Here is a 15,935-nt window from a genome sequence, read left to right as displayed (position 1 = left end):
GCACTCTTAATGGTACAATGACTTCATAAAATGTACCATCTTGAGAAGTCAATTTAAATTAAGCTTCAGATGCAGTTACATGAAGCCCACTGAACATCTGCCTCATTCTTCACCTTACAGACAAGACACATAGGTCATCTGTAATGAAGCGGCATGGAACTATTCTGTGGACCTACCTGAACACAATTTAGGCTGACTCTCCAGTTCAAAACTGAAAAGAATGCTGCACTAATGGTGCTGTCTTTTGGAAGAAGCTTTAAACCAAGGTCATGCCCCTTCTGCTATTTCTTGGGTGGATGTAAAAGATCTAATAGTACTATTTGGAACAAGAGGACGTCTGCCCAGTTTCTGGCAGAAATTTACCCCTCAACCAACATCAAAAAAAGACTAATCATCTCATTGCTGTTGTCAGGACTTGCTGAGCATAAATTGGCTGGTGATTTTCCTACATTATAGCAACAACTACATTCACGAGTACTTTATCTGTTGCAATCAAGTCTTTTTCATGCAACTCCACATTTCATTGTTAGTTGTAATGTGCTTTTTGTGGAATGGTACTTAAGTGAAACATTTGCACACATTTACAAAAAGATGAATTTATCATAGGAGAGTCAGTGAAGAAACTTTAACCTAATTAGCTTTGTCAGCTGCATCTACCATCACAAAGGATTACTTTATTCTGATTAGGCCACTGGGAACATAACAGACAAACTGAGAGTGTTTTAAGTTGAGAAAAATAGAACCGGGGAGAAAGAATCACATGTAAAGCAAGTGTGCCAGGTTAAAAGGAATTCAAACTGGCTGCAGTTTGAAAACAACACTTTGGATAGCAAGAATGTGTGTGTTCCAGAATTGTGAAATTAAAGTAATGAAGCGACAGACAGGCAGGAAAACCAAGTCTTGTTTCCCAATCTCCTATGCTGTCAGGGTAGAGCTGGCAAGCAGAAGACAGGCATTTCCATATGGGGCGTGGAGAAGAGGGGAGCAGAGTTGTAATTGCACGTCAGGATGGTACGGTTAAATCTCCTCATGCCTGACACATACTCCCACCCACCTCCTCCCTCAATATCAAACAGTGCCAAGAGACATTCAAAAGCAATGGGTCAAAAGGAATAAAATTTGCTTCAATAGCCAGGAGTGAAACATAAAAATAAACTAAAATTTGATGGGATTTTTTTTGTTGGTTTCTTTAATAATTATCTGTAACTGTAAAACAAAAATACTGCCAAATGACTTTAAAAACACACTTCACTCTATTTACTTTAGATCACCCCTCTACACCAAACCCTTCAGTGCATTGACTCATTACTGAAATACAATTTTCAAAGTAGCCAACTATTTGACTACAACAGGCATCAAGCTTAAACCAGATCAATTTTTCAGCTGACTTCTGCACACATGCAACTCCAACAGGGAATCACTAGATGGTCGGTCCGTCCATCAAGTCAGTGGGAACCTGAGTTAAACATGTTTCCCAACTCCAAACTCAAGAGTATTGAGGATAATTGTAATACAGGCTCCTGCTTCTCAAGTTCATCCAAATATCCAGGTTTTGTTAAGCTCAAGAGCCAGGGCCTCACTGCTTTAAACCATCAGAGCCATCAGGACAGTCCTTGTGTGTTAGTGTTAAAACTTCCATCTCAGGAACAGAAAACACAGGTCAAATCTGCCGAGATACAATAGTGAAACTGTCTATACACCAGTGAACTGAACAGTTCAGATCAAAACTAGAAAACGACTAGTCCATTTCACAGGTGTCCAATTAAGTGTGTCTGGTCTGATTCCCTTACAGCTTTGATTACATATACAGAACTGTAGGTCAACTCCTTTTGTCAGGTGCCCGTTGAAACTGCAAAATCTGTCATTTCAAAAGGTGGTGATTGGGCTTTTCTAAAAAAGGTTTCTTGGGAAACTAAATTTTAGAAGGCTTGGATTTGCAAGCCATGCGTTAAAGTGAGGAGCTAATCTTATGTGTACACAGTGGGTCTCTGTAGGATAGAACCCATCTATCTATAAAGATTAGCTTCCAGTCAGATTGTAAAAGCAAGACTGGCAACACAAACATTATTCACCCAAAAATGGTAATCTGTATACTTATTTACAACTCAGACTCCAACTGTGTTCTCACCTAAGAAGAAGTGGCCTTGCTGGCTGCTACATAAAATTAGAATTAAAGCTGCTTGATTCTTGACTTTGTAAAGGTGGGTGGGCAGCATAAAGAACCACCCCCCCCCCGCCCAATTTAACACAAACTGGCACATGAACAACCTCGATCGAAAAGGCAAGGATGCTCTGCTGGGAGTGGAAAATCTCACCGATACAGCAAATGTACTTTCAAGGTTGAAATTAAGCCATATTGCTGGTGCAATGCAGAAGGAGTTTGGCATGGACACAAGATAAAAGGAACGCTTCATGCTAATACTGGATATCAAAGGGTCTTAAAACAAATAAATGGGCCATTTGGCTCATCAAGTCTATACCAATGTGTTTAGCGCAAAACTATTGTTCATAGCCCATACACTTTAACATTCCTTTTTCTTAAGCAATTAATAGTTTAAAATAAATTAGACTCTGTCTCAACAGTTCAAGGCTTTGCATTTTAAATATTTCTTGGTACAGAATTTTATTCTAAACTTTCTGCAATTATTGATCTCTTCAATGTGTGAACGAGTAGCACTATTTACCCCATCGTGTCCATCAATGCCTGGTCCCCCGAACCTCATGGCTTACATCCTTGGGTTTTAAAGTGGTTACAGAGATAGTAGGAACATTGGTTGTAACCTTCCAAAATTCCATAAATTCTCAAAAGGTCCCAGCCGTTGAAAAACCGCAAATGTAACACCAGTATTCAAGAAAGGAGGCAGGCAGAAAGCAGGAAACTGCAGGCCTGTTAGCTAACATCAGTCATTGGGAAAATGCTAGAATCCATTATTAAGGAGACAGTAGCAGAACACTTAGAAAATAATAATGTAATCTGCCAGCATCTACATGGCTTTGTGAAAGGGAAATAGTGTTTGACAAATCTATTAGTGTTCTTTCAGTTGCACAGTATTAATAAATCAGACCTTTGCCTTTAACCATAACCGTGTATTAATACAAGACGCTGGGGATCATCCTAAACAGATGTAGGAGATGCAGCATATAATTGTCAGTTGAGAACATTCTTGCATCTGTATGCAAAGGTTGTGGGGTCAATCCCTGCCACAAGGCCAGAGCACAATCTAGACAGACTTCAGTGCAGTAGTGAGGACATACAACGTAGTAAGTTGTGCCCTCTTTGTGGGCAATACCACTAACTTTGGGACAAGATGAAAAACCCAGGGCACTTTTAGAGAAGTGGGGGAGTTCTCTTGGGGCCCTATACCACAGTGAGTACACTTCAACAGTCAGTCATTCAATGGCCAGGAAGCACTTTGGGAAAGGTGCTAAATATAAAATTTATATATGAACAAGGTTCCTTACATGGAAGTCAATCTGACTGACAGGCTTGGCTTCCAGTAGGGTTGGCACACCATACAGCAAGCCATTGGACTGGGCAGGTCTGAACACTGGAGACATGGGTAGTGCGAACATGGGGTGATTAGGGCACAGGAAGACATATCACTGCACCACCTAGCCCATAAGGAGTGCCATACAGGCACTGACCTGCTCCCCTAAGCTGTCCTCATCCAGAGGCAAGGGAAACCCAGCTGGCTACAGAAAAATTTGCAAAGCAGGCCAAATCAGAGGCTTCCAGCCTCATTAACAAATAAACTGCCAACCCAGCTCCCGGGGGCAGGTTGCTGCCCCACCCTTGTCCTGCCTCAGTAAAACCTGGAAGTCTGCAGTACTAAAGCCAGTATCCTGACACTGAAATTTTTTCCTATTTAACCCTCCCAATTGTAGCCAGCTCCGCGTGTTTGCCCCATGTTAAAATTTTCCCCATTAACTCAGTTTGTCTTTCCACAGATGCTGCTGGACCTGCTTGTGTATTCCCAACTTTTTCTGTTTTCATTTGCAGGTTAGTGCCAAAATACTGAGCAGATCAAGCCAAAAAATTGGGAAAAAAGCAAATAAAAAAAACCTTGCCTTAACGACAGCCCAAAGTTAAAAGCTATATGAACATAATGTACTCAAAATAATCCCACTCCAGTTCCTATCAGTCCAATAATAAAGAAGATTTCACTCAGCCACAAATATCCCCCAAGCACAAAAATGCAGCTGCAAAAATGAACCAGAGTAAAAGATAAATGAAGCCAGGTTATAGGGGCCAACTCAGGTTTATAACCAAAATGAGCTGTCTAAAGTCGGTTTAATGCAAAGCACACTAGGCAGCCGTTACCTAACTCATCCCACAGCTCCCGGCATTTATCAGTCATTCCTGTCCCCTGTTGTCTCCATAGTGAGAGCCGTGGGTCTTCCATAAACTGCTCAGTCATTAGAGTCAACATACGAGCCCCGTTGGAGTCCCGCATCCTGAGCATCTCCCGCACCTGTCATGCGAGGAAAGAAATTGCAGAAACCATGTAAATTTAATAGCTATGCTACAAAAGCTTCCACCACAAGCCACAATAATAAGCAGAGGCAATTAACTGTTTGGTATTAAAATAATAGATCGCCACGGGGGTGAATTAAACATGCATGCAGCACCTTAAACTGGCAAGTGTGGAGCTGGGGAAAGGTCCCAGGTTGTATCTCCAGTTGGTTAAATTAGCTGATCTCATCAGACTAGAGTCATTACAATTATCCTTAGCAACAAAGGCTAGGAAGAGTTTTAGAGAGTTCTGCTCCCAGCAATTCCTAATGGAGTGTGTATGTGGATAATCAGCAAGGATTGGATCAGGCTGACAGCTTGTCATTCACTGTCTATTGTCAGCAATACAAAATGGTCACACTGAAATTGCCAGGAGGGTAGTCTGCACATGGAACTGTACCAAAGCATGAGTCACCACCTAGAGAACATTTGTTTTAAAAATGCACACAATCAATGCGATCCTGGGACAAGTATACGACAAGTCATGAATCTACTTGTGGCCACTTATATTCCAGAGAACACTGTATGCACACAAGGTACATCCATCGCTTCCAACACTCCTCCTTTCACCCCAACCATTGCTATTACTGAAAAACAGTCAGGAGGAAAACTGCCCAAGTGAGGAGACGGCTCAGCAATGACAAATGACGAGGGGTGATCATCACAGACCCAGACAATGGATATTTGTTGAAAGCACTGGGAAGAATTTAATCCGGTAGAAATAGATGCTTACAAGGATATCACTTTGGGGAAAAACTGGCAATAAAGAGCAGCCCAACGCCCCACAATTATACGGTTTTAGTTTCTAGTGAAGCTGACTGTGGGTGTGTACCTTAGCAAACATGGAGTGTAGTTGCTTGCTAGCTCCATAGTATCCACTGATTGACAGCAGCACTTTCACCTGTTCCTGTACCTGTTCTTCATCTAGATGCCAGCAGTTCTCATCATCTATACTTGCACCTGCGGTGGGATCAGGAGCACCTGTAATACAGTGTGGAAAGAATTTTAAAATGCAACTTGGCCTCTGCAGAAATCATTACACATTGGCACAGGGTGGAATTGTATTATACGCAAGGCAGATGAGATTTCCAAAGCTGGACCATATCAATTGTTGACTTCAAGCCTTCAACACAAACTGGCTATAAACCTGGTATAATGCCCCACTGGAACAAAACCCGGAACTAGGCAAATTCAGGCAACTGGAACAGGATGCACTTCACTGGTACAAATTCAGGAGGTGCTGCAGTACAAAGCTGATCTGAATGAGATGGTTGCACTGCCAGACGCTATGCTTATAAAAAAAGGTCAGAGCCTAGCCTCAGGTGATATCAACAATGCAATACAGCATTGTTTTATTTGAGATGCTATATCCAGCTGCAGGCTAGAACGTAAGTGAATAGCCTCTTTCAACACCAACTCTGCAATGAAGTCATTAAATATGGGCTTCATATCCAGTGCCAGAAAATAGAGGGCACAAAAAAGGAGCACAACTGGGACTTGGGAAAACTTTGCATAAATTAAGACAGTTAAGAATTTGCTTAAAGGTTACATACAGTGAAAAGCTTATTTGTTTATTAAATATTCAGAAAGTTTTAACAATGATTAGCATTCTGCCTCATGCCTGCAGTGTCGAGTCTTAGCAATGAGTTGAAATATCTTTCGCAGCTTCTGGCAGCATTTTAAATTTAGAACGAAGGGCTGGGTTCAGTGCATATCCAAAGAATACACCCATGCTTTAAAATGTAGTGGAATCTCTATTCTTACACCAGTTTAAAAACTAACATGGAGCCTAAACAGTCAGTTACATAGCCATACATACCTCTAATAAAATCGAGAAATCATTAGGGTAATAGGAACGATACACTAAAATTAGGGCAGGAGTGGGGCACTGCGACAGATCACAGGAACAAGAACAGATGGGGATCATCACAGTTCCTCCACGAAATCTTGGGAGTCACCACCAACCAGTAAGTTAACTGGACCAGCCAGCCAGCCAAATACTGCAGCTCCAAGAGCAAGGAATTCTGCAGTAACTCGCCTTCTGACTCCCCAAAGACTGTACAAGTCAGGAGTGTGATGGAATATTCTCCACTTGCTTGGATAAGTGCAGATCCAACAACACAAGAAGCTTGACACCATCCAGAACAAAGTAGCTCATCAATCACCTTAAAAATTCACTCCCACCATCTATAAGTTGCACTGCAGCAACTCACCATAGTTCCTTTGACAGCAAAACCAATGACGTCTGCTACTATTTCAGAATGTCTAAGTTGCCCTTTGGACAGGTTCTGGGCAATAAAATGTCTTGCTGATAAATTCTGTGCCTTAGCCAGCTGAAAAGATGAGTATTGTCAAGTCTGTTCAGTAGATCCTTCTGGTGCAGACTAGAAGAACAAGGGCAGCAGGCACATGGGAACACCAACACATGGAAGTTCCTCAAGTCACACCATCCTGAGTTGGAATCCTAATTGCTGCTCCTTCATTGTCACTAGGTCAAAGTCCTGGAACTCCAATCTGACAGCACTGAGTGTACACATTCAAGGACTGCAGCAACTCAAGAAGGCTCACTATCAACTTCTCATGGACGGCCCATGAATAAATAAAAATAAAATCAATATTAACTATGGTTCTTGCTCCTAAATCAACATCCACTGATCTTTGCTGGGAAGTGTGCTTATATGGATGTCAGACAATAATCAGGTTTTAATAATGGCCGCCTCTCTGGACAAACAAAGTCTACTAATACTCATTGTGCGGACCTATACATGAGGAATAGTTACTTGAGGGAAATATCAGTGATAGGTCGGTGTGTGGAGTTATTTACAACCGACAGCGAACACATTCCTCAGCTTGGGTGGAACACATGTCAGACATCACATTTTAACAGTAAGCTGCCTGCTATAGTTCTGTTTGAATCAGCATCAAAACAGATGGCAAAAAGAAAACAATGTGAAAAGAAACAGTGCCAAAACATTTTATGGAATCATCCGACCTCATATTCCCCTGCATTCTGCTGTGCAGAAACAGATACGAATCTACCCTGTACTCACCATCTGCTTTGTAGACTGAAATGCAGAGCAACATTTTAGCACTTTCAACACCCATCAGGGCCAAAGCAATAGCAGAATGGATTGACAACAAAAATATGAACGGTCTTTTTATGGTTTGTTAGGCACTTCTTAAATCACAATTATTGTCCTTTGCAATTACAGGGAATGAAATCACCAGCCATTCCCATTTTGAATGGGTAAAAATAAGATGCCACAAGTACAGGGTACAGCAAGCCCCCTTGGCAGAAGGACACACTGAACTGCTAGACTGTACTAGAAAGATGTACTGAGCAGACTCGGCAATGCCCATCCTTTCAGCTGTCCAAGGCACAGAATTTATCAGCAAGGCATGTTATTGCCCAAAACCTGCCCCAAGGGCAACTTGGCCATTCCGAGTAGTATATCCTGATTACAAAAGCAGCAGCTTTGCCAAATGTCCCATATGATCTCAATTTACTACACAATGTAAACTATATTTTTCATAAATTTGATGAGAATTTTTAAATGTCTGCCCTCTGAAGTCTAGCTGCAGATTCACTACTGTATGTGATAAATATCAGGCAATGACTGGAACACTTTTAGAGCAGGGAATGAACAGGTAGTGGTTTGCTATTGGAATAGAAATAGTTTAGATGGTGCAGATATTTGCTGCATTAAACGCAACAGCTCACATTTAAAATTAAAACAAATGTAAAACCTAGACTCATACTAAAAGAATGCTGGGATGGGGGTGGGGGGTTGAGGTGCAATCCTCCTGTACAAGACATTAAACTGATTACTTTCTAGGTAGGTGCTAAAATTACCATGAGAGTACTCAAAGGAGTAGGTAGGTTCTCCCAGTGTCCTGGTCAACATTCCTCCCTTAACCAATACCACAAAACAAGTGGTTATTCATCTCTCTGCAAAACGTTACTGCTCGAAATCACCTGGCACACAACCACACAGTCATTACATTTCAAAACTAATTCAACATACAAGTCCTTTCGGCTTTTCCAACGCTTTTGGGAATTCAAGATCCAATTTAATTAATAGTACATACAAGGCACTATTAAAAACATAGGAAGAATCAAAGCCATTGTCAGTCCGTCACAAAAAGCATCCCCTTGCTGCCAAGTCCATCCCTCTCCATCAACTCTCTCAAGTCTTACCACACAACTCACAACCTTAGTGTTGCTTTTGACCGAGATGATCTCCCAACCACATATCCATTTAACCAACTTGTACCCCTGCAACATCACTTTGCCCCTGACTCAGCTCATCTGCTGCTGGAAAACCACATCCGTGCCTTGAACTCTAGACTTGACTATTCTAATACTCTCCCGTTAAACCTTCCACATTCTAGCTTCGTAAACAGGAGCTCCTTCAAAAACTTGTTGCCTGCATCCTAACTCACATCAAGCACCGTTCACCCACCACCCTGTGCTCATCAGCTTACACTGGCTCCTGGTCCAGCAACAACTCAAACTTAGTAATATTCTAATCTTGGTTTTCAAGTCCCTTCATGGCCTCACCCCTCATCCCTGTAACCTTCTCTATCCGACAATCCGGCAAGAACTCTGCACTCCAATTTTCACCGCTCCACCATCAGCAGTCATGCCTTTAGCTGCCCAGGTGCCAAGCTCTGGAATTCCCTCTCTAAACCTCTCCACCTCTCTTGCCTCCTTTAAGAGGCTCCTTAAATGTACCTGACCACTGAGCTAATACCTCCTTTGATAAAGTTTGAGAACAGCCTTCGAACGTTCTATTATGTTAAAGGTGGTGTATAAACAATGTCATTGCAGCACAGAAACAGCAGACCAGTCAGCCCATTCTGGTATTTATGGTCTACACAAATCAGTTTGCTTGCAAGTTCCCCTCCAAGCCACACACCATCCTGACTTGGAAATATATCGCTATTCCTTCACTGTCAAAATCCTGGAACTTCTTTCCTAACATTGTGGATGTTCCTGCAACACACTGACTGCAGCGGTTCAAGGTGACAGCTCGCCACCACCTCAAGGGCAATTAGGGATAGGCATTAAATGCTGGCTTAGTCTGCGATGCCCACATCTCATGAAAGAATAAAAAAGGTGAATTTAAGGGGAAGCTGAACAAGCATGAGGTAAAAGGGAATAGAGCGTTACGATGATAGATTTATAGAGGAGGAAAGGTGGGAGAAGATTAGAGTGGAGTATGAACACCAGCATTTATTGGTTGGGCCAAATGGCCTACATAACTTATGTAACCCCGTGAAAATGATTTTGCCCCACTTCCCAACACCAAAATCTTCATTTTCATGAGCACATGGATTGGTTTAAAAAACATAGCCTGGCTTACAAGTGGGACTAAGAACAAACAGCAGGAAACTACTAAATGAGAGATAATCGAATTCTAAAACTTTGCGAAATGGAATACAGCGTGCACATAAAAACAAGAAATTAAACTCTGTTCAGAGCTAACATTTCTACAAAGATTGAGCACAGAATGCAAGCCTCAAAACTCTTTCAGAGTGAACTTACAGATTGTACAAACCCACCAGCATACTCAGCCCCGCTTCTTACCATGCACTTGATTAATTTCCGAGCATGATGACAGAATTTCGTCAGCCAGTTTCTGAGCGGTTGGAAGCACCTCTGTGTGATGAGCCGTAATGAGGTACTGGACAAACTTCTGCAGCTGATCCCGGTTCATTTGTGATAATGTTTCAGAGATGGGGAGACGCAGCTCCACCTGCTGAGCTTTGCGGATACGATAGAGAGAGAGGGCCACTACGTGGCCACAGTAGAAGATGTCCTTGTTACCACAACCACACGTCACAGAGGTAATCTTGCAGCGGTCAAAGCTGATAGCAACTTTGTACATTTTCTCAGGTTCACCCTGGCTGGCTAGCTCAGTCACAGTTCCGCTCAAATGAAACCCTGCGTGAACAAAAAAAAAAATTTAAGAACTATTTAAATCTTTGCCCACTGGAAAGTTAAGATTCATTATGCATTTACTGAGTTCCACTATCTGGTGGATCGGACTAAAAGCAGTATTCAAGAGCAGGCGGCTGCACAGAACTCAAGGCTCCAGGTTTAGAACCCACTTAACTCCTTAGTTAGGGCAGTAATTGGAACCCCTCGGTTGGTTGCAGCATCCCTTTTGGAAAGTGGCGGCTGGGGCGGGGGGGGGGGGGGGGGGGGGGTACCCAAGTTATCCAACAACTCCCACTAAAATATGCACAAGAAAATAGGGTACAAGGACAGGAACTTGGCTGGATTATGATGTCCCTGTGGCCCCTGTGGTCAAAATAGCCTGCCAAGCACCAAGAGACGAAATGAGGTTTAGGCTTGGCTCACGTCCAACCCAACTAGACAAAGTCTCCCTTCTTTCCTGGCTTGGAGAGAAAAGAATTTGGAGCAAGTTCACGAGAACACAGCACAGAAAGTGCCTACAATTTGGGAACACAGTCTTGTCACTTTGAATTAAAATAGAATTGTTATGTTATTGGAGGCCAGTATCTATGAGCATAGGCCCACTGCACGTGTTCCGAAACCAAGCAACCTCATTCCGACAACAGATTGGGACACAAAAATAATATTTGTACTCTACCACCAAACTAAAGAGACAGGAGGCAGATATCAGAAAATAAGTCAGAATGTCTTAAAGAACAGCCAAGTACAAAACTGGAAGAATCATAAATGTCACCATGAAAAAAAAAAAATGGGAGGTTGGGTCAGCGAACCTCCTTGGGACAGTACTTCAGAAGCTTTACTCTAGCTATGTGAATCCTGGCCAAAAATTGCCCAAAAGCTAACAAAAGGTGAAAACCCCACCCTGAATAGAATATTTTTAAAAAAATGAAATGTGGACAGGGTTTCTTAAAAGGCTGATTTAGATGCAGCTTCCTGTGAATCCAGCAGCTCAAAAATATATGTTTTGCATATGGCAGACAAGCTACATTGTGAAACTTCAAATTTCAAAACTACGATACTTCAGTAGCAGCAGAGCCACCAGTCAACGGGAGTCACAGCCTGACCACATTCATGCTGCAACTGGAGCTTATGTTAAAAATCAGCCAACCATCAGGAAATTACAAATAAATGAGGTGCTCCGGAAAGGCTGGGGTTAAAAAAGTGTAAATGAAGCTCAGCTTGAATTAAAAATAGAAATTACAAAAAAAAGGTGGTGGCTTTGCTGCAACTTAATTTGAACTGACTCCCAGATATACAGTTGAAAAAGCACAACCGCAAGCAATGCTCAACTCATTCCCATTCTCAAGTTGGGCATATGCATGTGAGCAAAAAAGCCTCTGGAATGATTCCAAGGTTCATAAAATCTGACGAATCAAATTAAAAGAACCTTATCACAATCTTTATTTTAGATGACAAAACAGCCCAAGCAAAAAAAAAACAAACAAAAAACAAATCCTCCAGTTTGCAGCTATTTTTAAGATGTGTACTTATTTCTGTTATAGTGGAGTAAAACGTTTTGTGCACGGTTATGTGTCACCTTCAGCTCTCTCCATAGAGATGGCGGAACTGGGTGACATCAGAAAGCAATGCCAAATCCAGCTCAGGCTGCAGACATTGCTAACGACCTTAAGAATTAACGATGGCATCGCAATGAAACCGCTACCCCTCAAGATGACTTCACACCAATAACTTGTTCCAGGAGAATGAGGAAGGGGAATGAAAAAAGATAGCCATTTTCACAAAGGCCTCCCTTGTTGAGAAGGTAATTGATGCTCTCAGCTGCGAAGCTCATGATACCACATCACACCTCCATCATTCTAATTCCCCAGGAGGAACAAGCCTGTCCCCAGGCTCTGCTGGAAGCTCATCTTTCCTTAATTAGTTTTAATAAATGAATCGATGGCAGACAGATGACACTGGTCCTTAGTTTAGTGGACGTCTATGGAGTTGCACTGACTGCAGTGGTGGGGTGAGGAGTTTCCCTCTCCGAGGAGCAATCAATCAGCTGTCTCAACTCTGCCCAAAGGCAAAAAAGGTACAAAGCAGCATTCGATCCCTCAGCAGTTGCCAGTGGATTGAATAATGGATAAACATGTGTAACCTTACCTACACACAAATTCAGGACACAAGCTTACAATCCAACACAACATTCACTTCTTAAATATAGGAAATAGACTCTCAACTCACTCATACAAAAAAAAGTTTTCAAAAATTTATTAATGTTCCTTGGCCTCAGCTGTTCCAATCAAATTCAGAAAGGAGGTCAAAACTCCTGTTACTTTGCGCAGAAGTCTGCAATAACGAGTTTTAATTACTATGGAAATTCAAATTAATGCAATGCATCAATGGTTAACACCTTGCCAACAATTGTTAGGCTTCTATTAGCCATACTTTGTTCAGAGATATAAATGAGACTTTGCTGTGAATGCTTTTCTGATGCTGTCAGCTAATTTTATACCATTAACAGTAAATGTTGCATTCACAGCTACTTAAGAGCACAGTGCTATAACAATGTTCAGCCCACACTGCAGATAGTAAGCAGTCAGTCATCTCACCTCCCCCTGCCATATTATATATGAGCTACCTGCCAATTGCAATACTAAAACTCCATCTCCATCCCCTCCCTTCTCCCTACAATGCCCATCTTTCTCAAAAGTTTTCATTTGCAGCCCAGTGGAATCTATTTGCACTTTGCTTGCAACGTTACATCTTCCTTCTCATTCAAGGTTTTTCAAATTGAAGCTGCAAGTTCAGATTTCTATTTGATTAGTCTACTTCGAACATTATGTATTAATGAGAACTGCTCTCCTTGAGGTGGCTTTCCCCATCTTTCAGAAGGCAAGCTATGTGTCAATATTTGCGAGCAGCTCTCATAGCAGATGAACGTATTTAAATATCACTCCTGCCCACAAGACATCCTTAAAGTGCTTTACAAACAGTCAAAGCACTTCTGCTGTTACTGTTGTAATGTCGGCACTTGGGGGAAAACACATTTGCACAGCAAGGTACCATAATGTGATAGATGGCCTGATAATCTGTTGTGGAAGTTGAGATTAATCTTCAAGATACCAGGAGAACTCCTTCCCATGTTAGAAATCCCTTTACATCTTTCAAAAGGATCAGACTGGAGCCTCAATTTAACATGATTCCTAAATGACAATGACAGCAACAGTGCAACATTCCCATAGTGCTGCACTTAAATGTCAGCTTAAACTCAAGTGGGGCTTGAACCCATGATCTATTGCTTATTGGTTAGCCAATGCTAATCTTGGGAGTCAGGATCTTTGCTCACTGCCTCTTTTCAACTAACTCAAAACCCAAAAGTGATGAAACAAGAAGTATCACGGTGCACTTCAGTTTGTGGACAGTAGAAGGTGGGAGGCCAGCCAGGGAGTGTATTGAAATAGTCAAGTCTAGAGGTAATGAATGCATGAAGTTTCAATGGTAAATGAGCTGAGGCATGGGCAGAGTCAGGCAATATTTGAGGTTAAATTTGTCATCTTCGTGGCAGTGCAGACATAGTTGAGAGCTCATCTAAGGTCAAATATGGCACCAAGGTTGCCAACAGTCTGGCTCAGCCTCAGACAGTTGCCAGCAAGATAGGGAGAGAGTTGGTGATTGGAAAGCAGAGTTTGTGATACAGACCCAAGATGATTGTTTCAGTCTTCCCAACATTTGACTGAAGGAAACTTCTGTTCATCAAATACTCGATGCTGGACAAGTAGTCTGACGAGTGACTGTGCAGGCATTGAGAGGAGGGTGTTGGTGAGAGAACTGCATGAAGTTAGCAAACGAGAAAACTGCCACAGATGGAGCAAGGGGTTACATGTAGATAAGAACAGGAGGGGGCCAAGGATAGATCCATGGAGAATACCAGAAGCAACAGTATGGAGCAGGAGGGGAAACCACTCCAGCTATGACTAAATATATTAGAATGAAACCAGGTGACCACAGGTCCACCCAGCTGGACAACAGTGATGTTGGGAGGAGGCTGTTGCAGTCAACCTTCTCAAAGGCTGCAGACAGGTCAAGAAGAGTGACAAAGGAGTAGTCTGCCTTTAGCAGTGTTATAGAATGTTGTTATTTGTGACTGTCAAGAGCTGTTGTTTCTGAACTGTAGCAGAGGCAGGTTGCAGGCTTTCAAACATGGAGTTCCAGGAAATATAGGGACGGATATGGAAGGTCACAGCACATTCAATAATGGTTGCAAAGTCAGAGATGTCAATTTTTTTTTTAAAAGAGAGAGGTGGGGGGGCTGATGATGGCAAATTTAGAGTAATGATATAATTAACTGTTCTCTCTCCTCAGGTACTATCAGCTAATGAGAACAAGTGAAGTCAGGTGGTCAGCAGTTTATTTGGAATTTGAGAGTGAGCATGTTGCAGTGAGCGTCAGATTGCGAGTGTGCAACCATGATGCTTCATGGTTATCACTATGTAAGCATTAGCAAGATAGAGGGCTGGGGTGGGGGAGGGGCAGTACAAAAGCAATAGCACTGAAGATCAGGTATCTTTTACAAATCAAGATCAGTCACTGGGCAGCCATGGATAGATTCAGCAAGCTCTAGTGCAATGCACCAACTTACTTCCCTCGTACGTTTATGTTAGAGAACCCGAAACAGTTTAACCTGGGTCTACAGAAAGTGGGTTTTAATGGTAAACATCAGGAAGCAGTTTACTAGATTCCCAGATTTCCAAAAGTCAGACAACCAAGATTAAAATAAAGGGATTGCATATTGCTGGATAATTGTCCTAGTGCCACCAGGATCAATATGAATTAGTGCTTTATACAGATGACTGTGTAAGCCAAGCACTACAACTTGCAAAGAGCAGAAAAGTGATTGAAAGCCTTCAGTCTTGGCCTCTTGCATATCAAAGATTTGTGTACATGTACACACACATTGCACCCGTTTCAGCTGAACAAAATAAGTGACAACCATTTGCTGATTCATTCCTCAGGGCAATGCCTTAACCAATCAGGGTCAGGCTGCCTGATTTTAGTTTCAAACTAAGCTTGGCAGTTAACTGTTGGTCACCACCGCTGGTGCATTCTCCGTGGCAACACCTCTACCAAGGTCCATTTGCCAATCAGCACCCTTCTCATACCAGTATAAATTGTTGGTTTCCCCTTATTGGTATTCTTGAAGTGTCCTGATGAGTGCAAGACAAAAAGCTTTTACAAGTTTCTTTTTTCAACAATTCTCAAGTTCTGTACGACCAAATGACAACTCAGTAATTGTTGAGCGCCCAATACAGACCTGGCTGAGACAAGCTAACTCAGCACATATCAAACTGGGGCTTTCCCCAGCAGATGCTCACTGGGAACCAAGTATTTTACTTACAATGGAGGGCAGTGTCTTTTACTCTAGAAATAAGCCAGCACTGGATCTATCACAAATAAAAAGTTTGCATGGTGTTAAGTAGCAAAGCAAAAATCTGT

General features: G+C 42.1%; 1 protein-coding gene across 3 annotated transcripts in view; it reads right to left on the bottom strand.

Annotated features, from left to right (window-relative positions):
- Positions 1 to 15,935, bottom strand: part of LOC121271376 (zinc finger SWIM domain-containing protein 4-like) — a 91,516-nt gene that overhangs the window by 26,116 nt on the left and 49,465 nt on the right. For all 3 annotated transcript variants that reach the window (XM_041177347.1, XM_041177349.1, XM_041177348.1), the window contains exons 3-5: positions 10,104 to 10,460; positions 5,346 to 5,494; positions 4,322 to 4,472 (exon numbers count right to left, since the gene is read on the bottom strand). In XM_041177347.1, the coding sequence (XP_041033281.1) occupies positions 4,322 to 4,472; positions 5,346 to 5,494; positions 10,104 to 10,460 (657 nt within the window). The remainder of the gene's footprint in view (positions 1 to 4,321; positions 4,473 to 5,345; positions 5,495 to 10,103; positions 10,461 to 15,935) is intronic.

The sequence above is a fragment of the Carcharodon carcharias genome, chromosome 30 (genome assembly GCF_017639515.1).
Source record: "Carcharodon carcharias isolate sCarCar2 chromosome 30, sCarCar2.pri, whole genome shotgun sequence".
In the NCBI taxonomy this organism is placed as follows: domain Eukaryota; kingdom Metazoa; phylum Chordata; class Chondrichthyes; order Lamniformes; family Lamnidae; genus Carcharodon; species Carcharodon carcharias.
The sequence above is the reverse complement of the archived record's forward strand: the minus strand, read 5'-3'. Positions and strand labels throughout refer to the sequence as shown.